The sequence below is a fragment of the Papio anubis genome, chromosome 14 (assembly GCF_008728515.1).
Source record: "Papio anubis isolate 15944 chromosome 14, Panubis1.0, whole genome shotgun sequence".
Classification (NCBI taxonomy): domain Eukaryota; kingdom Metazoa; phylum Chordata; class Mammalia; order Primates; family Cercopithecidae; genus Papio; species Papio anubis.
The window spans coordinates 47,209,257-47,232,662 of NC_044989.1; the positions used below are offsets into that span (position 1 = coordinate 47,209,257).

At 51.0% G+C, this 23,406-nt stretch overlaps 1 protein-coding gene across 7 annotated transcripts in view; it reads left to right on the forward strand.

Annotated features, from left to right (window-relative positions):
* Positions 1-713: 713 nt before the first annotated feature.
* TTC7A (tetratricopeptide repeat domain 7A) overlaps positions 714-23,406 on the forward strand; it is a 134,787-nt gene continuing 112,094 nt past the window's right edge. For 3 of the 7 annotated variants that reach the window (XM_021924805.2, XM_009184150.4, XM_021924806.2), the window contains exons 1-3: positions 1,034-1,242; positions 9,847-10,010; positions 15,688-15,856. In XM_021924805.2, the coding sequence (XP_021780497.1) occupies positions 1,059-1,242; positions 9,847-10,010; positions 15,688-15,856 (517 nt within the window). In that variant the 5' untranslated portion in view covers positions 1,034-1,058. Of the gene's footprint in view, positions 1,243-9,846; positions 10,011-15,687; positions 15,857-23,406 lie in introns of all 7 variants that reach the window. The other 4 variants (XM_031655135.1, XM_009184149.3, XM_009184151.3 and 1 more) reach the window with 2 other exon arrangements.

The window sequence follows — 23,406 nt, forward strand, 5'->3', positions numbered from 1 at the left end:
GTAACAAGTCTCCTGGCAAGGGTGGACCTCGGCGGGCCCCGCCCCGTAGTCCTGTGAACTTCTGGGCACCCCACAGCGCCGAGATAAACCCTGCTAAGCGCTCCATAGAGCTTTGATCACAGTCTTAGACCAGGATGAAGAAATAAATAAATACCAAGTTGGTGAAACAGCCTAAAGCCTTTAAGAAATCCAGGGCAACTGAGATTCCACAGAGGACAGGTCAACGGGTCAGGGAAGTCAAGTTGGAAAGAGGGACTCCGCTAAAATAAGAAAATACAAATGCTCTCAGCAGAGGGGCGTCCAGAGAGTCGCGGGCCTGGGAACGGGCCTGGGTCCTCGCGCAGCAGGCCAGCTCCCAGGAGGCTCGCCGTCGGGGTTGGGGCCCGTCGGCCGGCCTCTCCCCATTTTTGTGACGTGTCGGGGGCAGCAGCGGTGACGGGGCTACCACACAAAGCCAGGTCGTCGGGCGGTGGTCTCCCAGGCCAAGAGCTCCGATGGGATGGGGAGGGGGCGGGAAGCGAGGCGCCCCCAGGCGCCCGGGCTCCGCGCGGGATTAAAGTGAGCTCGAACTCCGCGGCGGCGGCGGCAGGGGGCGGGTACCGGGGCGTCCGCGAGCGCCCGTCGCGCGCCTGGCTGCTGTGGCCGCGCTGGCAGCCAGCGAGCCGGGCTCGCCGAGGCCTCGCCACGCCCCCGCGGGGGTGGAGCCGCGGCCAGGGGCGGGTCCGCAGCTGGCGGCGCCGGGGCCCGGGGCGGAGGCTGTGGCAGCAGCTGCAGCGGCGGCGGCGGCGGCAGCGCCAGGAGCTGCTGCAGCAGAGGCGGAGGTTGCTCCTGTACGCGTCCGGGCAGCTCAGCCGGAGCCGCAGCCCGGAGGCGCCGGGCGGTGCGCTGGGTGCTGCTGCTGCCGGCCCTCCGCCGCCCGGGCCCCCGCTGCCGCCCGGGCCCCGGCTGCCGTCTGCGCCCCCGTCAACCCCACCCGCGAGTGCGCCCCAGCCGGGACGCCGCCCCCGGCCGGGTCTCCACTTCTTGGCCGCACCTTCCATGACAGCGCCCGCGAGAAGATGGCTGCGAAGGGCGCGCACGGCTCCCACCTGAAGGTGGAGAGCGAGCTGGAGCGCTGCCGCGCCGAGGGCCACTGGGACCGCATGCCGGAGCTGGTCCGGCAGCTGCAGTCGCTGAGCATGCCCGGCGGCGGAGGTAACAGGCGAGGCATCCCGAGCGCAGCGTTCACCTTTCCGGACACCGGTGAGTGAGGGAAGAGGCTGGCTCGCCGGCAGCTAGCGCGCGAAACGCACCGCCTCCTCCAGGAAGCGCGCCCAGACCGTCCTCGGCCGGCAAAGGGCGTCCACCCGTCCACCGTGCTGGTCTTAGGAGCAGCCAGGGTAGTTAAGAAGGTCCTTCTGCCGCGAGAGAAAAATCACATGTAGTTTGGGGGCTTGGAGGGAAGAGAAACGGCTTTTCCTCTCTGTCCTTTAGGATAATGTGGCTAACTCTGTCTACCGTGAAATGGTGGTATCTGCACATTATGAGATCAGTGCATTGGCTGGACTCTTGCCCCCCACCGCGGTCCGAGGGTGGGGTGTCCCTAAACTCCAGCAGGTGAAGTGTGTCTGTCTCGTCTTTGTTCATAGTTCTTGCAAGTAAAGTTGAAAACGGAGCTCTGTCCGCAGCAGACAGGGGCGAGGGTTTGACTAACCCCAGGGTGGGGTGGTGGAGAAATGGGGAAGAGGCTTGGCCAGCCTCAGTTTTCTCATCTGTGGCGATCTCGGGACACATCCAACTCTGGCAGTTGGTGGCTTTAGCAGTAGGGCTGGTTTGGCTGGGCCGGGCTCTTGTGCTGGGGCGGGAAAGCACCCTGATGTGGCAGCGGGGAACACCCCGCCCCAGCCTCTAACCTCAGATCCTGTTCCTGGGGCCTTCACCTCACCCTCCCTGAGTCCTCTCTGTGGGCACAATCACTTAGGAGGCTTTGTGGAAGGAGGCAAGAAATAAATGAATACAGATACAGTTTTTAAAGACTGCCCAGCCTGTGGAAGGCTCTGAGAGTGACAGATCGTGATAGTAATAGTAATAGTCAACAGTTATCTTGTGCTTCCTGTGTGCCAGACACTGTCCTGAGCCCTTTAATCAACCCAGTGAAGCAAGTACTCTTGTTTGCCCCACTTTACAGATAAGGAAACTGAGGCACAGAGCAACTAAGTAACCAGTAAGTTGTGGAACCAGGATTTGAGCCCAGGTTTTGAGTACATCCTTTAAATCACTTGCACTATTACCTCTCAAAGATGTACAGCACAAAATCCCTGTCCTTGAAGAGCTCCCACAGTGGCAAGAAAGTGATTGGAGGGCAATTGTTTGTGGGTTTTTTGTTGTTGTCTTTTGGGTTTTTTTGTTTTTTGTTTATTTTTGAAGCAGGGTCTCTCTGTTACCCAGGCTGGAGTGTAGTAGTGCCATCTCAGCTCACTGCAGCCTCGACTTCCTGGGTTCAAGCCAGGCCTCCCAAGTGGCAGGGACTGCAGGTGCTGGCTACCATGCCGGGCTAATTTTTGTAGTTTTAGTAGAGAGGGGGTTTCGCCATGTTGCCCAGGCTGATCTCCAACTGGGCTGAAGCATTCCGCCCACCTGGGCCTCCCAAAGTGCTGGGATTACAGGCATGAGCCACTGTGCCTGGCCACTTTCTCTATTTTCTATATTCTTGTGAACAACCCTATTAGGAGGGCAGGAGTTATTGTCCCCATTTTAGACATAGGGACACCAAGGCCCGGAGAGGTCACATAATGTGTATGTGGGAAAGCCTGTACTCAAGCCTGAGTCTCTGCCATCAAGTCTCTTAGTGTCAGAGCTGGGGATGTGGACCCTGGGCTGGCTTCACTGTGGGAACTGGCTAGTATAAGGAAGGACATGAAGGGTCAGCGGGGTCTCTCCTGCCAGTTTTGGAGTCTGTGAATGATTTTTCTCCCACTGTTAAATCCAGATACACTATCACAAAGCATGCACTCACACTGGGACATATAGTCATACACGCATATGCACACACAGAAACATGAGGAACAAAAACAAATGCCTCCCAAAGCCCGTGCTTAGAGCGTTGTTTGGATTGACTGCTGTTTTGGTCCTTTCTCTACAGGGTTCCTTGATCACTCAAGGGATTGAGAGCTTGTTCTTTTTTGGGATTTGATGCAGACTCCCCTGCATCCCTGAAGGGAGATTCTTCACATCCCACTTGGCCTGTTTGACTCTTACGAGTCAGTGATCTGAAGCTTCCACAGTTACAGAATTGGGAGAGGTTCTGAGACTGGGGGTTGAAACCCATTTTACTGAGGCCTTGAGGTCCAGCGGTGTCTGATATTTCCCACAGAAATGAGAAGTAGCTCCCAGAGGCAGATTCAGGGAGCAGAAGGGGAAGATGAGCTGTGGGGACTCTTTCTGATATGGGGGGGATGAAAGATCAGTAGATGCTTCAGCAAAATAGGCCCCTGTACCCTTTTCCTGTCTGAGGTTGCTCCTTGCCACCCAGCCAGGGGGAAGGTGCTTGCTACTGTCTTCTCACTCACATCCGGTCTAGATTTGGTCAGGATGGAGCAGGGGAACCCCAGAGTCCTGCTTGCTGTGCTGGGGTTTGTTCATATAAAAACAAAGTTCCCATCTGAGTGATTAAAAAATAACTTTATTATGAAGAATTTTCAAAACATTAAAGAACATGAAAGAATGAGTCCCATCTATCCATCAACCAACTTCAGTGATACGAACTCATGAAGTCTCATCTGAGCTATACTCAACCCATTTCTCCTCCACATTTCAGTTTTTCAGTATGTACTTGTTAAATAAGATCTCTGGTTTTTTGGTTTTTTTTTTTTTTTTTTTTTTTTTTTTTTTTTTTTTTTAGAGACAGGAACTATCTCTTTCACCCAGACTGGAGTTCACTGGTATAATTATAGCTTACTACACACTCAAACTCCTGGGCTCAAGGGATCCTTCCACCTTAGCCTCCTGACTAGAAAGAAGGGCAGACTGGGCAACAAAGTGAGACCCATCTCTACCGCCCATCCCCTCCAAAAAAATTAGCTAGGCATGGTGGCACACACTTGTAGTCTCAGCTGTTTGGGAGGCCAAGACGGGAGGATCACTTGAGACCAGGAGTTCGAGACCAGCCCAAGCAACATACCTCAGGCACACATCAGCAAACCCAGCTAATTTTCAAATTTTTTTGTAGAAATGGGGTCTTGCTATGTTGCCCAGGTTGGTCTCGAACTCCTGTGCTTAAGCTATTCTCCTACCTCGGCCTCCCAAAGTGTTGAGATTTCAGGCATGAGCCCCCACACCCAGCAATAAAAACTCTTTTTAAAAATATAGCCACTGTACCATTATTATACCTTACAAAAAAATCTAACAATTACATTTTACAATTAGTTTATTAGAGTCAGGATCCAAATTAGGCCACACATTGCACTTGATTGTTAGGTTAGGTCTCCGTACCCCACCCAATATTTTGTTGTGAAAATTTCAAATATATAGTAAAGGTCAAAAAGAATTTGCAGTGAACACCTGTGTACCTATTAACCTTTTGCTGTGCTTGCTTTATTACATATCTGTTCTCTACCTATCCATCTTGAGACTTTCTTTTTAATTTTTTTTTTTTCTTAGAGACAGGGTCTTATTCTGTCATAGCTCACTTCAGCCTGGGCTCAAGTGATCCTCCTGCCTCAGCCTCCCAAGTGGCTGGGATCACAGGTGTGTATGCTACCACACCCATTTTTTTTTTTTTTTAGATGGAGTCTTGCTCTGTTGCCAGGCTGGAGTGCAGTGGCAGTGGTGTGATCTCGGCTCACTGCAACCTCCGCCTCCTGGGTTTAAGCAATTCTTCTGTCTCAGCCTCCCAAGTAGCTTGGACTACAGGTGCACACCACCACACCCAGCTAATTTTTGTATTTTTAGTAGAGATGAGGTTTCAGCATGTTGGCCAGGATGGTCTCTATCCGTTGACCCCATGGTCCACCCGCCTCGGCCTCCCAAAGTGCTGGGATTACAGGTGTGAGCCACCGTGCCCAGCTACCCAGTTAATTTTTTTATTTTTTGTAGAGACAGGATTTCACTATGTGCTCCAGGCTGATTTTGAACTCCTGGACTCAAGCAATCTTCCTGCCTTGGTCTCCCAAAGTGCTGGGATTATAGGTGTGAGCCACCATGCCTGGCCTTTGAATTTCTCCTAATCTGTAGTCACCCCACCCCGCCGCCCTGCTTTTTTTTTTCTTCTCCTTAAGACTGGAGATTGTTTTGAACATTTCTTCAGTTTCAGTTAGAAAGGGTTTGTTCGAGGCAGATGGCCTCTTGCTAGTTTCAGTCTTTTCCTCCTGGCTGTGGTTGGCAGGTCCTAGCCCTTTATAGTCCTGGGAGGTGAGCAGCTGCAGAAACCACTGTGCCCCTGTTTGTCCCAGCGGGGAAGGGCCCGGTCTGAACCCTGGCCTGGCTGGCTAGACCAGCGTTTCCTGACTGTGAATGGGTGGGTTTTGGAAAGGGGATCACTGTCATTCAAACATGGGGTCTTGAAGGGTGCCCCTGTGACCTGGCACTCTTGGAGAGGCCTGGAGGGGATGTGAGCTGAAGGGGCTGTAAGGAAGGTAGGCACTGAGGCCTTCCCAACACGATGGGGTTGGGAGACTAGGTGGCCAGTAAGTGGGGCTTTGGGACTTTGCTGAGGGCAGGGTGCTGAGCAGGGCTGCAGAATCAGCACCCAGGTCGGATTCACTATCGGTCTGATGGGAAGGTCTCCTTAAACGCCCCTGGGTAGAGGGAAGCTGCAGCACTTCACCAGAACTGGGATAGAAAGGAGGTTTCAGACAACAGGATGATAAAAAGCAACTTGTTTTCCCTTTGGAATGGCAGAGAAGCCTTTATCCACCTGAATTCTTTTTTTTTTCTTTTTTTTTTTTAAATTTCCTAGAGATGAGGTATTGCCCTGTTGCCTAGGCTGGAGTGCAGTGGAACAGTCGTGGCTCCCTACAGCGTTGAACTCTTGGGCTTAAGCCATCCTCCCACCTCAGCCTTCCAAGTAGCTAGGACTCTAGGCATGTACCTATAACCTCAGCTAACTTTTTTTGTGTGTAGCGACAGAGTCTCACTGTGTTGACCAAGCTGGTCTCTAACTCCTGGTCTCAATCCATCCTACCACCTCGGCCTCCCAAAGTGCTGGGATTATAGGCGTAAGCCACCACACCAGGCCTGAATTCTTATTTAACAACTAAAAGTCTAGAAGTTCTACTTCCGAAACATCCTTCAGTTCCATAGACTGGACAGTTGAGAATAGTTGGATGGAAAGAAGAGAGGAAGGCAAGAGAGAGGTAGGGCAGGGAGAGGAGAGTTGAGCAAAGGAGGAAAAGAAAGTGAATTTCTGCTGCCTCCTGGGTGTCTGGTAAACAAACAACAAGTAGATTGAGTTGGGGGCTGAAAGGGGCAGGCAGAAAGCCTTCTGAGAAGGACCTGAAGTGTCAATCAACAAAATAGTCTGAAAGTCACAGGTATATGAAGGTGAGGACAGTTCTTATCCCTGTCCTCGGATTTACAACTAGCTTTTAATGTACTGTTTTAAGTTGTTAAGACTATTGTTTATTTTGAAATTACCAGCAGCTCTGTTCTGCATGGGATGCAGGACAGACAGGGTATTTTTTGGCTGTGTTATGTTTTTATTATTGTTACTGGCTGTGACTCTAACAATACTGCATATCTTTTTATCATCTATAAAATGGTGATAATACCTACCTTTCAGGGCTGTGGAAATGAAATGATGCTATATGAAAAAGTGTCTGGCCCATACTAAGCCTTCAACAAATATTAGTGCCTCTTTCGCAGTCAGTCACTCTTATGGTTTAGAGATATGTGGTGAAGGATCAATTTTGTTTTGTTTAAATTCCCAATCTGGCCAGGCACAGTGGTTCACATCTGTAATCCCAGCATTTTGGGAGGCCGAGGCAGGCAGATCACTTGAGCCCAAGAGTTCGAGACTAGCCTGGCCAACATGGTAAAACCCGGTCTCTACCAAAAATACAAAAAATTAGCTGGGTATGGTGGCGTATGCCTGTAGTCCCAGGAGGCTGAGGCAGGAGAATTGCTTAAACCCAGAAGGTGGAGATTGCAGTGAGCTGAGATCATGCCACTGCACTTCAGCCTGGGTGACAGAGACCCTGTCTCAAAATAAATTCCCAATCTGTTATGCTCCGATACTTTCATAAAGTACAATAAAAATGAATTACTAGAAAAATAAAAGAAAAATACACAAAATACTACCTCCCAATTTTTTAGTATTAGATTTCAACAGATTTAAAATTACTCTGTCAAATTTCTAAAGGTGTACTCTTAAGTTTCTGCACTCATCTCCTTGGGATTGGATCACAAGCATTGAGAGACCCGCACCAGGCCATGGCCAGCCGCACTTGGAGCAGCCCAGGTCCAAAGGGGCATGCTGTGGCGGGGAAGCTGGTTTCTTTGGTGTGAAAGCACCCAACCAAGCAGCTCACCCAAGCGAGGAGCTCTGGTCTGGGCAGGTGGATGGCAGAGTGCACGGGATGGCCGCCGATGGTGCTGTGTCTGGTCGCACGGTCACCCAAGGGCGCGAGCCCTGCCAGTGCACAGAGGAAAGGGGGCAACGAGGCAGGGACCAGCTGGGGGGCATGGCCAACGTCCTGAGGGGTTCGTTTCCCTCTTTAGGCTCTGACTTCAAACCCCACCCCTGGCTTTACAGAGGCAAAGCAGGTTAGAAGCAGGGAGCAACTTTCCCCAAGGCCCACAGCTCTGGAATGCGGCTCTGACTGACTGGGTCTATGAGGATGTGCAAAAATAATTTTGATGTATGTTACCAAATTACTCTAGAGATTCTACCAACTTATAGTCTGCCAGCAATGAATGATAGTTTGAACCAGGTACTTTTTGGGCCATTTCCTCAAAATGTTAATTTTAAAAGTCATGAGGTACGTAGCAAAGGATCCCATAACAGGTGCCTTCAGAACGAAAACCCCCTGCGATGGTGTTCTCAGGATTCTGAGCTTTAGAATCATTCTCTGTGGGGAATCTCCCTTATGATAAGACATTCGTCTTCAGAGGCATGAAGTTTTTTGTGTTTTTCTAAAGATGGGGTCTCCCTGTGTTGCCCCGGCTGGTCTTGAACTCCTGGGCTCAAGCGATTCTCCCACCTCAGCCTCCCAAGAAGCTGGGACTACAGGCATGCACCACGGTGCCCGGCTAAGGCGTGCAGTTTTGGACCAGTGGCTATGAGATGTTAGCAAACTGTGATATCCTGAGAGTGAGGAGGGAATGGCAGCCCTGTACATCTGAGAACACTGTCCTGGTAGCAAAAAGAGCACTTTGAAAAAGATGGCACCAAGCAGTCATTTGTAGGGACATTTTTGGACTGGCACTTAACTCTCGATCCTGATGGCTTCCCTGTGGGGTAGAGAGATCCGATTCACTCAACAGGTATTTACTCAGTGCTTATATTGAATGGTGGGCCTGCTCCTCACCCCAGTTGTTGGGAGGGGCAATGAGCATAGCCACCCAAGAACCATGGTGAAACCACCCTTGACCTCAGACCCTGCACACTGAACACCCGACTCCCATGCTCGAGCCGCCTCTGCTGTAGGTAGCAGGAATCTGGTGGTCACAAGATGAGCTTTCAGTGTGGTAAAGGGAGGCAGCAAATAAACCAAGCTGTGTATTATTTTTATTTTTATTTTTATTTTTTGAGACAGAGTCTCACTTTGTTTCCCAGGCTGGAGTGCAGTGGTGCGATCTTGGCTTACTGCAACCTACACCTCCTGAATTCAAGCAGTTCTGCCTCAGCCTCCCGAGTAGCTGTGATTACAGGTGCCCATCATCATGCCCAGCTAATTTTGCATTTTTAGTGGAGACAGGGTTTTGCCATGTTGGCCAGGCTGGTCTCAAACTCCTGACCTCAAGTGATCTGCCTGCCTTGGGCTCCCAAAGTGCTGGGATTATAGGCGTGAGCCACCGTGCTCACTAAACCAAGCAGTATAAAACCACCTACTAGGTGGTGAGGGATGCAAATGAGCTACCCTCATTTGCAGGTATACCCTATATGTGAGAGAACTCCAGAAAATGCAGAGGTATTAAACATGTTCGAGGATTTGCCTTGGCGACAAATAGATCTGCTTCCCACCTAACTCTACCGTGGCTGCCAGGTTATCCTGAGTCATGTCAAATTGCCTTAAAAACGGAATGGTGCAGTGGCTGATGCCTGTAATCCCAGCACTTTGGGCGACTGAATCAGGAGGGTCACTTGAGCCTGGGAGTGCCATGATCATGCCACTGCACTCCCGCTTGGGTGGCAGAGTGAGACTCCGTTTAAAACAAACAAACAAACAAACAAAAACACTTAAAAATGGAGAAAACCAATTATGGTTACATAGAAATTAGCAGCATGTGAAAGTACATTATTAAGCCACTTCATGTATTTTTCCTCTTCAATCATTTGAGGAGAATTCCTTCTTGGTTTAAGAACTTATTATCCACAGCACAGCGTACGTATGACTTTGTCCCTTATTTTAAATTCTGAAATTCTGGGAATTTGTCCCCAGGTCCTGGGAACTCTGTATTCCCAACCATTAAACTACAGCAGAAAATAAATCCAAAGGGGCAATTTGTACTGTAATCGTGGTAGAATGCCTGTGTCTTTTCTTTAAAGGCTGTTGAAATTTATGGAAAATGTGCCTTTATTTTCTCAGACCTGAGCCGTTCATGTACCTGGTAGGGGTGGTTGGGTGGGTCCAGGAAGGAGTGTGCACTGCCCTCCATTATCCGCCTTGTTCAAGGGATTGCTGCTCTGATCCCTGCTTTGCTTTGCAGATGACTTTGGGAAATTGCTGCTGGCTGAGGCCCTCCTGGAGCAGTGTTTGAAGGAGAATCATGCCAAAATAAAAGACTCCATCCCTTTGCTGGAGAAGAATGAGCCGAAGATGAGCGAAGCCAAAAATTATCTGAGCAGTATCCTTAACCATGGGAGGCTCACGGTAAGTCGTCGGCCTTCAAGCGTGAGACCTCCTCTCCTCATCTGTGTTGCCTCCCATCTGTCCAGTCCTCCCTGGAACAAATGACTCCCTGAGTCATTTGGTCACCTGAGCAACAAGTCTCTCTTACAAACTGCCCTTACACTTACAGTAGCCACTGGCTGCATGTGGCCCCTTGAGCACTTGGGGTATGGCTAGTCCACATTGAGATGTGCTGTAAGTATAAAACATACACAAGGTTTCAAAGTCTTAGTACAAAACAGAGAATATAAAAGAGCAGTAACTTTATGTTGATTACATGTTCAAATGGTATATTTTGGATATATTGAGTTAAAGAAAACGTTATTAAAATTAATTTCACCTTTTACCTTTCTCAGTGTGACTAAAAATAATCTTACTAGACATTTTTAAATTACACATGTGGTTCACATTTGTGGCTTACATTATATTTCTGTTGGACAGTGCTTGGTTGACTTAATACGTGCCTGGCCCGTCGGGCACGGTAGCTCACGCCTATAATCCCAGCACTTTGGGAGGCCGAGGCGGGCGGATCACGAGGTAGGAGATCAAGACCATCCTGGCAAACACGGTGAAACCCCGTCTCTACTAAAAATACAAAAAAATTAGCCGGGCATGGTGGTGGGCGCCTGTAGTCCCAGCTACTCAGGAGGCTGAGGCAGGAGAATGGCGAGAACCCGGGAGGTGGAGCTTGCAGTGAGCCGAGATTGCACCACTGCACTCCAGCCTGGGCGACAGAGCAAGACTCCAACTCAAAAGAAAAAAAATATGTGCCTGGCCCTCTGGGCTCCTTGGGTCAGGGGGCTCTCAGGGAAATAAAACTTCAGGGAACCTGTGACCTAGTTAAAAACAGGCAAACATGCAGAGTTGGCTAGGGACAGAAGAGCTCCATAACAGGGCAAGCCCATTTAAGTCCACATGCAAAAAGAAAAAAGTCCACGTGCATTTATCAAGCACTTACTGAGTACAAGACACTGAGGGAAGTAGAGGACCCACCTCTCCCTCCCAGAAGGAGTATAGTCACAACTTTCTCTGGACTTTGCTGTTCAAAATGTGGTCCACCCACAAGCAGTGTGGGCATCATTTTGGAGCTGGTTAGAAATGCAATTAGAATTAGAATCTGCGTTTTAACAAGCTCTCCTGGTGATTGATATGTGCATCCAAGTTTGAGGCTGTGGCTGTTCTAGATTACAATGTATCCTTAGCTATAATAGTGGCATGGGTATGTCATTAGAAACTCAAAGAGGAGGGGGAGGGGGTAAAAAAAAAAAAAGAAACTCAAAGAGGAAGTGATCCCTCCCTCCCTTCTTCCTTCCCTTCCTTCCTTGCTTCCTTCCCCCCCCAACCCTTTCTTTCTGTCTGTCTGTCTGTCTTTATTTTCTTCAGGGTCTTGCTGTGTTACCCAGGCTGGTCTCCAACTCCTAGGCTCAAGCAATCCTCCTGCTTCAGCCTCCCAAAGCATTGGGATTACAGGAGTAAGGCACTGCGCCCAGCTGATTTTTAAAGAGATATTCCAAAGTAATATATTCACTTCCTTAAACCTTTTATTCCAACGTACTGTGTGCAAGGCATTGTGTTGTGCGCTCTGAGGGCAATCAAGACAAATCTAGTGTGGACCCTGCCCTCAAGGAGGCTGCAAGTCTCTTGGGAAGATAAGTCCTGTCAGTAAGTAAATAGCCTTCCTCCAAGGTGGACCATGATAGGAGTGTTATCCACGAGGAAGCAAGTCTGAGGGGGATGCTCTTTGAGGGTAAGCAGAGAGCAGACTCCGGGTAATGTAGTACTAGAATTGGATCCTTCTGGGGCTGGATCTAGACAAGGTTGTAAAGGTACTTTGGGGCTAGGAAGGGCAGACTGGAACACCAGGCCAGGATGTGCAGAGCTTATTCTGTGAGGGAGGGAACGGGAAGGGACAGGGGAGAGGAGAGTGTGTACTAGAAGTTTAAGGTTACTGCTTTTAGGCTCCTTGACAGGTATTGTAGCACTGGGAGGTTTGTATTGGGTTAAAATAACTGCCTGACCGTGAGCATGTCCGTTGACCCCACAGACCTTCCAGTTTATCATCTGCTGGTCAAAAGGGTTGGACCAGATTGATGGGGTTCAAGCTTTTCCCATCAAGACCTCTTTAATTAAATGTTAAATGTTTAAAAATTGTTTCAAAAATAAACATGATTCAGGCTTATTGTAAAAATTCCAGTCAACAAATAAGTAATTTGAGTGATAAATAGTCCCAACTGGCCTATGACTTACGCCTGTAGTCTTAGCACTTTGGGAGGCTAAGGCGGGAGGATTGCTTGAGCCAGAAGTTTGAGATCAGACTGGGCAACATGGTGAGACCCCATCTCTACCAAAATTTTTTTTAATTAGCTGGGCATGGTGGCTTGCATCTGTGGTCCCAGCTATCCAAGAGACTGAGGCTGGAGGGTCACTTGAGCCCAGGAGGTTGAGGCTGCAGTGAGTTGTGTTCATGCCACTGCACTCCAGTCTGGGTGACAGAGCAAGATCCTGATCTCTAAAACCCGGTCTAGCTCAGTTGTGTGGAGATCAGCAAAAACAAGCCACTTGTCCTAAACTCTGTTCTCCACGAGGTTGAGGCTTTGCACCATCCCATGTAGGCCTCCAAGGAACCTTCTGCAATGGTATTTACTATTAGCCCCATTTCTTTTTGTTTTCTTTTTCAATTTTTTGTAGAGACAGGGTTCTCACTGTGTTGGTTGGGGTGGTCTCAGATTCCGGGTTTCAAGCGATCCTCTTGCCTTGGCCTCCCAAAGTGCTGGGATCATAGGCATGAGGCCCTGTGCCCTGCCAAGCCCCATCTCTGAGACCCAAGAACAGTGATGACAACCCAGGCCTTTGGTGTCTACAGCCCATGCTCTAATGCTGTCTCTCACTTCTTGGTGCTGCCTCCCAGAGTACTGGGGTGGAAATAAAATAATGACTAAGAAAGTTGGATTCATGTGACGGATGGTGATCACACCCCTACTTTTATAGTTCCCACGTTAGTCCGTGAAGTATTTCCTCATCCGTTCTTTCCTCATACCTGGGTATCTCCGTGAAGTCCTTTTTCCCTTTTTATTGACAGGGACAGTGAGGCACAAAAGGAGTAGGTGATGCACTGATCCACACAGTAGAGGGGACTGTTCCCCTGGTAAAGCGACCTCCTGCGTGGCACCCTCCCACTGGGTGAGGGTTCCGTTCCCTGACTATTGGACTGATAGACCAAAAACATTTCATATCCACAGGCATGGGTCCCACGGAGGGCAGCGGACTTTTCATGCTGCCAAGTAAAGACATTAAAAAGCAAGAAATAGCAGCAAAATGATACCATTTTCTGCTCTTACTGTGCCATAACAGAAAAACAGCTTAGCATTGAAGGGCAAGGTAGATATCCTTTCAGAACTAAGAGCCGTTTTTTTTTTTTTGAGACGGAGTCTCGCTCTGTCACCCCAGGCTGGAATGCAGTGGCACGATCTTGGCTCACTGCAACCTCCGCCTCCCGGGTTCAAGTGATTCTTCTGCCTCAGCCTCCCGAGTAGCTAGGGTTACAGGCGCGTGCCACCACACCCGGCTAATTTTTGTATTTTTAGTAGAGACGGGTTTTCACCATGTTGTCCAGGCTGGTATCAAACTCCTGACCTTAGGTGATCTGCCTGCCTCGACCTCCCAAAGTGCCGGGATTATAGGCATGAGCCATCGTGCCCGGCCGAGCATCTTTTTAAATAGTGTGAATGTGGCTTTATAAAACATGCCCTGCATTGTCTAATTTTTCCCCAGCTTGGTGGAAGCTCTGTTGTAAACTGCCAGTGGTCCTCCATGAACCACCACTAGCCACACGCCATCAGCATGCCTGAAATGTCCTTCTGTGCCTCGCTGCCCTTGTCTCCATGTACAGGATAATGATAATTACACATACCCTGTATTTATCTTGCTCTTTTCCAAAGGAAAAGTTCAAAGCTCTTTTCTGGACTTTACCCTATTAACGTCCTCAGCATCGCTGTGATAGGCGGTGAGGAGTAGGTGTTATTATCTCTCCCTCACCCACGAGGAAGACGCAGCCCGAGCAGGGAGGAAATGAGCCCATGGCTAGAGACCAGTGCAGGGAACGCAGAGTCACTGCCCAGCCTGGAAGGACTATAGGCTGCATACCTCTGGGATGTGTCATCTGTGGCCCTGGCCCAGGGAGTGGGTGGCCTATCTGAGGAGACTAGCAAATCCCCTCAAAAGATTCAACTTTGGAGAGTTAATTAATAGAGTAGGTCAGGCGTGCAGAGGCTGAATGGGCTCATTGGTAGAGGCATTGGAGGAGTTCAGCTGAAGGGAGCTCCCTGGTAGTCGGGGAGGCTTTCAGGAGAAGGTGGGCCTGAGCAAGTCCCCAAAGGATGGAAGAGGATCTGGTTAGGTTAGGGTGAAGGGAACCTGAGGAAGCACAGGGAAAAGAGGAATGTGGACTCACAAAAGCCAGAAGGACGAGTGGGGAAGGAGAATTTGGCTTCCCTGGAGCCTGTCTGTGCCACGCTCCATTTCTCTTGGCTTCTGAGAGGGCAGTAGATGGTAAGGAGTGCTGGAGGCTTGCCCTGGGGTCACAGGGACCCCAGACTCTTACCTCTTTGCAGGGAGACAGGGGCAGCACCTTCCTGCCAGTGACAGATGCCAGGAGTGGGACCAGAGCTGCATCTTTGGGGAGCTTTATGGACAGATTGGTGCCTGTGTGGCAGGAGCAGTGCCCAGGGCCTGGCCCGTAGGCATTGTGAGCCAGCTGAGGACAGAATCAGAGGCAGCGGACCAGAACAAATGGCCTGAAGAGGTGGGAGGTCACAAGGAGAACTGGGGCCATGTCCAAGATCAGAACACATGCGCCAGGATGGCACAGCCCAGGGCCAGCACAGCCTCCCTCAGGCAGCAGCACAGGAGCCCAAGCCAGAGTAGGGGTGATCAGGGCTGTCCAGACCACTGCAGGCCCTAAGGGAGGCCCTGAGAGTTCCTCTGTGGGGTGGAGATTGAGATATAAGCAGCTTTTGAAAAAGGAGGGAAAAGAAACCAGGTTTAAATTCAGCCACTCTTGGCCTCTGTGATTCTGCACTTTGACCCATTTCTGATAGGAAGAGGATGGTGACGCAGCAGGCCCTCTCCTCCTCAATCTGTCCCTCCACCACTGTTGGGGAAGGCATAAGCCTCCCCTACAGGCTGTTTCTGAGGCCTTTTACCTAATTATGATTTGCGTATACATGTACACAAGAGGACCCCCAAAATGAGAAGCCTGGGGCTCCACAAAACTTAGCTCCATCTCTGACTCTCCACTTGTGTTTAGAATAAATGCCTGAGCTTCTGCGTGACCCCCATGGGCTGCAGTCTTTGGGGGGCTTCAGGAGAGGGAAGACAGGGCCTAGTCTGCAAGGTCTCTGGAGTCTTGCTGGGGACATAAAACGCACACATTTGAAACAATTAGGAACTCATATGAGAATTTCTTTGAGAGCCATGATGTAGGCTATGGACCATGGGTGAGAGCGGGGATCATGTGCTTAAGCATCAGGGAAGGCTTCCTGGAGGAGGGCGGGGGAATTCTGAGCAAGGTCTGAGGCAAACAGGGTCAAGGTTCAGTGGGGGGTGTTCACCCCAAGGTGCCTTTCGGGGAGGTGCTGCTAACATGTCCTTGTCTTTTCAGCCACAGTACATGTGTGAGGCCATGCTGATCCTGGGCAAACTGCATTACGTGGAGGGCTCGTACCGAGATGCCATCAGCATGTACGCACGGGCCGGGATCGATGACGTGTCCATGGAGAACAAGCCCCTGTATCAGATGCGGCTGCTGTCGGAGGCTTTTGTCATCAAAGGTAGCTGTTAGTGCCAGCCTGGGCTCCCCTCCACTGTGTGCAGCTCACTGCACTCTGACTCCCAGGGCCCTGCTGGGCTCGTGTCCAGATTCTTCACCCCGGTAGTGCCCATGCCCTGGTACTGGTGTCCAATGTGGATGCTGGTAGTAACTGGCCATGTTGACATTGCCTGGTGCCTGGGACATCAGGAGACTCAGATTCTCGCCCTGGCTCTGTCAACAACGATTACCCTACTGTGTACCCTTGGGCAATCACCTCTTCACTTTCTTTGGCCTCAGTTTACTTGTTTGGAAGATACGGTTGTAATACCTGCCCTCCCAGGGTTACCATGACCAAGAGGCATCAGCGGAGTTGTGTAGCCAGGTTGAGAAAGGTTTACAAAGTATGACCTCTCACTGGCAGGCTGGCTCTGCTGACTGGCGCTGGCCCCAGAGCAGGTGCTGGGCGCTGTAGGAGTCTGCTACTCCTCAGTTATTTGTTGGGCACCTGCCGTGAGTGGCCCAGGGAGCAGGGGCTGAGACCCAGTGATGAACAGTTCAGAACTGGTTCCTGGAGGAGTTCTCAGCCTTCCAGGGACAAGGGGTGCTCGGGAGGGGATTTAGGGACACAGATCAATGATGTAGGAATTTCATGAGGGGGCTGTGGACAGCCCAGCTGGGGAAACCATGCCATTTAACAGGACCCCAAATGTGTTCAGTGTTAAAGTCATCCTACCCCAAACTTTGTGCTTCAGGCTCCTTCTTCACTGGATCCCTGGCTGCGGGAACCCCTCTGCCCAGCCTGCTGTCAGGAATCTTGGATGTTTGATCATCTCCCTAGTGCCGCACAAACCAACCCCCAGAGAAAAGTCTAGAAAAGATGGCTGTGTTGGCTGGGTGCGGTGGCTCAACCCTGTAATCCCAGCACTTTGGGAGGCCAAGGCGGGTGGATCACGAGGTCAGGAGATCGAGAGCATCCTGGCTAACATGGTGAAACCCCGTCTCTACTAAAAATACAAAAAACTAGCCGGGCGTGGTGGTGGGCGCCTGTAGTCCCAGCTACTCGGAGGCTGAGGCAGGAGAATGGCGTAAACCCGGGAGGCGGAGCTTGCAGTGAGCCGAGATCGCGCCACTGCACTCCAGCCTGGGTGACACAGCGAGACTCCGTCTCAAAAAAAAAAAAAAAAAAAGAAAAGATGGCTGTGGCTCAGTGGGGATTTGGTACCTGACATTTGTAGAGTATGTGACACCCTCTATTATAGATAGGGACATTCTCTCCATCTTATATGTGGGGAAACTGAGGCCCAGAGAGGATAACTTGCCCAAAGTTACCCAGATTAATGGTGGAGCCAGTACAAGAACCTCCATGCTCTGACTCTGGCCTTGGAATATGAGTCCTCCAAGGCCCCTGCAACACACACTCAGTTTCCCCTGTCTCCCCTGGGTCCCAGGAGGAGTGACTGTGACATCTGTGGAGGGCACACCCTCCTTGACTCTGGCTGCTGGGACTTCCTGAGGGGGTTTGCCCACCCCAGATCCTTGGATCCCTTTTCCACTGGGTCCACACCATGCCAGGAAACCTGGCAAGATGGTCACTGTGGGTGGACCCAGCGCCAGCCGGTGGGAGGGCAGGTGCGTTTCTGGGACGGCCTGGTCTATGGGTGGTCTTCTCCGTTTGCTCTCTCATCCCCCGCTCTGCGCCTCTGGCACAGGCCAGCCTTGGGGGTGATCTGCATTTGGCATTTGGGTCTTTCAGGTCTCTTAGAAACCCTTTCAGCCATGGACGCCCTGAGCGGAACCCCCTTCCTCGGGCTTCCTTTCTGGGACTTTCTCCTGAGCCTGGCTCAGGACGGATTGCCCCCTGTCTCCTGCTCTCTCCTCTTTCTAGCATGCCTCCAGCTTCTTGGGGGAAACACAGTCCCGGTGGTCAGAGGTTCTGCAGGGGAGGTAAGGAGCCGGGCGCTGCCGGCGCGGGCTGCTCGGTCGCGGGCTGTGCTTGCTCCCGTTCCCCAGTGACTGCACATGGCCTTCCCTTTGCCTGCCTCCTCTCTGCCTGTCCTCCTCCCTGTCCTGCTGCAGTGACCATGCCTGCTGCCCGGCATGCTGAGGTTTGCCTGACCCTGCGTGTGCTTGAGACCATGCACGTGGCTACCAGGGTGTGCACGATGTTGATCTGCCTGGGTTTGGGGGATTTGGTGGGTCTTCCCATGCAGAGTAGAGGCCACACCCTTCGGGGGCTGAGGATGCTGGTCGTTGGTCCTGACTCCACCTGTGAGCATGAGGGTGGTGGCAGCAGGGGCCACAGAGTTCACAGAATGCTGATATTTATTCAGCCCCCCTCCATGCCAGGTAGACCCTCGTTGAGGCCCCTCTGTAACCCTCTGAGGTGGTGTTCCCCTCATTCTATGTCACGGATGAGGAGTTAAGGTTGGAAGAAGTGAGGTGATTCATGCGAGGTCTCACAGGAAGTGGCGGAGGCGGGATTTGAACCCAGGCAGCTGGAGCTTGTGATACTGTTGCTGAGAATCCTAGGATGAAAGGAATCAAGTGATCCAGGCCAACCCCTCATGTTACAGTTGAGGTAACTGAGGCTGACAAAAATGAAGCAGCTTGCCCAGGACATCAGTTAGCGTGTATTTGAACTGGAGTCCTCCGTCCCAGACAGCCACTCGATCTTGGGCCCCATTTGATGCTGGGCTGCCTGCAGGAGCCAGACTGACCCACACTCAGCACTCCTGGCCAGACTGTTACGCCATGGCTTGACTGGCCATTTTTCACAGGAATCTGCTCTGTGGTTCTGTGTGGTACTCTCTAGTGGGGTGGGGAGTCTGGGTCTCAGGCACACCGGACTGGAGGAGGAGGACAGGGCCTGTGTGTCACAGGGGGGCCTGAGCTTGCCAGACTGGGAGGCTCTGTGGGGGCCCCAGTGTGGAGCGATTCCAACATGGAGCTGCTGTTCTTTTTAGGGGATTCAGAAACAGGCCCTGGGTCTCTTCACCCCCACCCTCAAAAGACATAAAAACACATTCCCCTCACCCTCTTTCCCCATCAGAGTAGAGGGACTTGCACTGTGACCCTGTGAGGCGTCACTCACAAAGGCCCGGCCTTCCTCTGAAATGTGCACCCTTGTATTACACCCAAAGATGCGTTCTGATTCCCGGGAAAGCTTTAGATGTCAACCCAGGAGCCTGAGTGAAGAGGCAGTTGCAGCAGTCTTGGGTTTTCATTAGCCAGTGCAGAGACATCACATGCATATTTGTGTATATAAGGTGTAGGGGAGTACATGACCTCCACCTCCTCTGAGGGGAAAAGAGTTATTGTCCATGTCACGTCTATTTAGAAACAATAGAAAAACCACATGTTCCCCACTAAGATAGAAAAATAAGACAACTTCATGGGAAGACCTGTTGTTTCCATGTCCAGGTGGTCTGTGCCCAGCCACCAGCACTCCTGGTCCCGTAACATTTGAGTCACACATGTGCTCAGACTGACCAAGTCCAGCCAGGAGTAGGAGACTGGATTTTAGGGCCTCTTGGTAACCTGGGAGGTGGGCTGGGCCCTGCTGGAGGCTCTGGAAGAAAAACCACCTCTTCCCTGGTCCTGCCTTCCGCTGCTCCTGGCTGCAGAGAAGTCGTCATGTTGACCTGTTACTCAGTAATGCCCTATCCTGTGGCCAGCTGCTCCCAAGTCACCTGTGGCCCCGGGCAGAGCCTCCCCTGCCTGTCAGAATCCCCTGTTTGGTTCTTCATTTCCCAGGTACCAATTTCCTGAGCTCCTCTTGTATACCTGATGTTTGATGGCATTCCCAGAAACGTGGGGTGCAGACCCCTCCCTCTGGAAGCTGAGCCTCTGATGTATGTCTCTGATGTATGTGTATGTAGGGGGATGGGGGGAGGTGGGATGATCATATGTGCACCACCCAGGAGCTTGCAGGGCCCCCCCAAACCCACTGAATCAGAATCTACCCCTTATAACGTTCCCGGGTGATGTACACACACATTACAGTTGGTGAGACACTGCCCTGGAACACTTGTTTAATAAATATTTGTTGACTGATTTTTTTGTTTGTTTGTTTGGTTGGTTGTTTTTTGAGACTGAGTCTCACTCTGTCGCCCATGCTGGAGTGTGGTGGCGCAATCTCGGCTCACTGCAAGCTCCACCTCCCGGGTTCACGCCATTCTCCTGCCTCAGCCTCCCGAGTAGCTGGGACTACAGCCCAGCTAAGTTTTTGTATTTTTTTAGTAGAAACAGGGTTTCACCGTGATACCCAGGATGGTCTCAATCTCCTGACCTCGTGATCCTCCCGCCTCAGCCTCCCAAAGTGCTGGGATTACAGATGTGAGCCACCACGCCCAGCCTTGTTGACTGATTGTTAACCTTCATCTCTCCTCTGTAAATGGGAGGTGGTTGTTATGCCCATTTTGAGGATGAAGAAGCAGAGGAAGTTCATGCAGCCTGTAAGTAGCATTGGTGGCCAGATGGATGTCTCTAAAGCTTGTGTCCCACCTGTAACAGAGGAGCCGGGAGGCAGGAGGTGCTGGGAGGCAGATTACGGTTGCCTCTAAGACGGGTCACACAGATGAGGACTTTCTCCTCTCTGGGCCTCCTTCAGCCCTGGTGAAGCCCTGCAGTCATTTTCTTGGCATTTGCTTTCCCAGGGCGGTTTATGGGTGTTTGTGGATGAGTTGTTCAGAAAATTTGCTTTTATATTTCAACGTAACATCAGTCATCTTGGTTTAGACTAGAAGCCCACCCCTCTCCTACCCCATTCCCCAGGACCTGCCATGGCCCCCTTGTAACTTCTGCCAGCCCACTGACCCCTGACCAACCATGTCAGATCAGGGGAAGGCCCTGGAAAGGAAATGCTCCCAGCCAACTCCAAGTGCAGGTGACAGATATATCTTCAGATGAAATAGCTCCATTACCATCCTTGTTTGTTTGGTGAAGAGGGAACATCATCCATTTACTCTGTATTAAAAATAATCAGGCCGGGCACGGTGGCTTACGCCTGTAATCCCAGCACTTTGGGAGGCTGAGGTGGGCGGATCACGAGGTCAGGAGATCGAGACCATCTTGGCTAACACAGGTGAAACCTGGTCTCTACTAAAAATACAAAAAATTAGCCAGGCGTGGTGGTGGGCATCTGTAATCCCAGCTACTTGGGAGGCTGAGGCAGGAGAATGGCATGAACCTGGGAGACGGAGCTTGCAGTAAGCCGAGATCATGCCACTGCACTCCAGCCTGGGTGACAGAGTGAGAGTCTGTCTCAAAAAATTAAATTAAATTAAATTAAAATTAATAAAAATAATAAAAAGTAATCTAAGCTGGATGCGGTGGCTCATGCCTGTAATCCTAGCACTTTGGGAAGCCAAGGCGGGCGGATGACTTAAGGTTAGGAGTTCGAGACCAGCCTGGCCAACATGGTGAAACCCTGTCTGTACTTTAAAAAAAAAAAAAAAAAAAGTACAAAAAATTAGTTGGTCATGGTGGCATGCACCTGTAATCCCAGCTACTTGGGAGGCGGAGGTTGCAGTGAGCCGAGATCACACCAAGGCACTCCAGCCTGGGTGGACAGAACGATACTCCGTCTCAAAAAAACAAAAATAATCTAGAATGCTTTCAAGGCCCTTCTAGGATGGCCTGTCTTCAGTGCTGCCCACTCCCTTGGCAGAACCCTCTGCATTTGACCCCATGTGCTCATGGCTGTGAGCCCTGTCTTCCACTGAATTCCAAGCCTCTTGAGTACAGGTGTTCATTTCTTTTGTACCCTCAACCAGTCTCCCTCTCTCCTTTCCTGAAGCCCCACCTGTCAGCCTAATGAGGTCTGCTCCTGGTATCCAATATAATCTGTGAAGTTCTTCCCTTCACTTCTTCTTGGGACATTGTGCTTGCCTTTTTTCTTCACTCTGCACATAGCTGTGTCCTTACATTCTCCTCTGACACAGTTCAGGTGCATCCTGTGCCAGAAGCTTCCCTTAGTTGTTCAGCTTGCAGCATCGTCTCCCTCCTCCCAGCTCACTTGGACCTCAGCCCAGTATGCACGTCCATTCTCCCCAGTTAGGGGTCAGTATGTTCCTTCCGCCGAGTGTCTGACCTCTTGCAGTTGTATCCCCCAAGGCTCCTGGCCTGTCTCCCACAGGAGGAAGTAAAATTTGTCAGCAGTTGATTCAGCAAACACCTGCTGGGGATGCCAAGTTAGGGTCACTTCCCTTGAGGGAGTGGCAGGCGGGTGAGCAAAGCGTGCTCCTGGAGGGATGCAGCTCCAGGAGAAGCAGCTGTTTGGAAGACCCCAGAGTGGCTGGTCTGCTGCTCCTGCCGTGGCTCGCTGGGGCAGTGTGGCAGACTTCCTGCCTGGCCGTGGTGTCTCGGCCATATGGCTGTCCCTAGTTTTGTCCTGTGGGAAGCTCTGCCTTGACTCTTGGCCGTTTGGCCACCAGAAAGGGCCATTTGTGAAGAGTCCCCTCTGGGCCACTGCTTCTGGGCAGCCCAGCCCCTGATGGGAGTGGAACACTTGAGCCTACCTTATGGGTTGAACAGTGCAAGGACTTGTTTGCCAGGTTTGGGGTCTGTCTGCCTCTACAGCTCCCTAAAACTCTGTAGTAATAAGCCTTTGGGCAATTGGCATTGCATCATCTTCATGGCTGAGAACCTAGAGCCAAAGATTGTGTTGACTCTAAGTCCATGGATCTAGATCCAGGCCTTGAGGGTCTATCCCTCAGCAGCAGGCCTCAGGGCTCCTCTCAGGCACCCACCCCTGGTTCTCTAGCAATGCAGTGAGGTTTGCATGGGGAAGGATTCAGGCCTTTCCAGTCTTGTCTCCTAATAGAGTCTGGTCCCCCTGTCTCCTCTGGCACTGCCTTCAGCAAGGACAGGGAATTTTCAACTCCAGTTACCTGACTTCACTCTCAGCTGTCTTGCATTGTTTTATACAGACAAAACTTTCCTATTCAGAGGGGCTGCGAGGAGTGATGCTTGTAAGGCTTATTTTTATAGGGCTTAGCATAGGCTCCAAGAAGCATCTGGCATAGGCCGGTATCCTGAAGTGTTCTACCACATGCCCAGTGTCTCACCTCAAGACAAAATAGGCTGCATTCCAGCCGGTGGTGCTGCTGCTGTGTATCTGGAATTCCAGTTTCTTAGCTGGGAGATGGCAAAGTCCTCTCTGCCCCACCTGACCTCAGCCCAGCCAATTTTGTATTTCAGGAACTGTCCCCTCGGGCACCATGCCTCTGGGGATCAGTTTCTGCGTAACCAGACTTATGGTTGTAATGACAAACATGCAACTACAACTAGTTGGAAAGTAGCAACAAAAAAGAGGAGAGACTGGATATTTATGGCCCCTTGTAACTAGAAAGTTGTTGGAGCAGCATGGCATCAGGCATAGCTGAATCTGGGGGCTCAGCGAGGTCTGTTGAGGTCGTCCTCAGCAGCTCCAGGAGTACATGGTTCTTGCAGCATGGCACCCACTACCTCAGAAGGAGAGAGTGCCTGGGGAAGCTTCTCGCGGAAGTGGCTTGGTCTCATGCCCACCCTGGAGCCAATCGTGGTGCCCAGCACCTAGGATACTGAGCT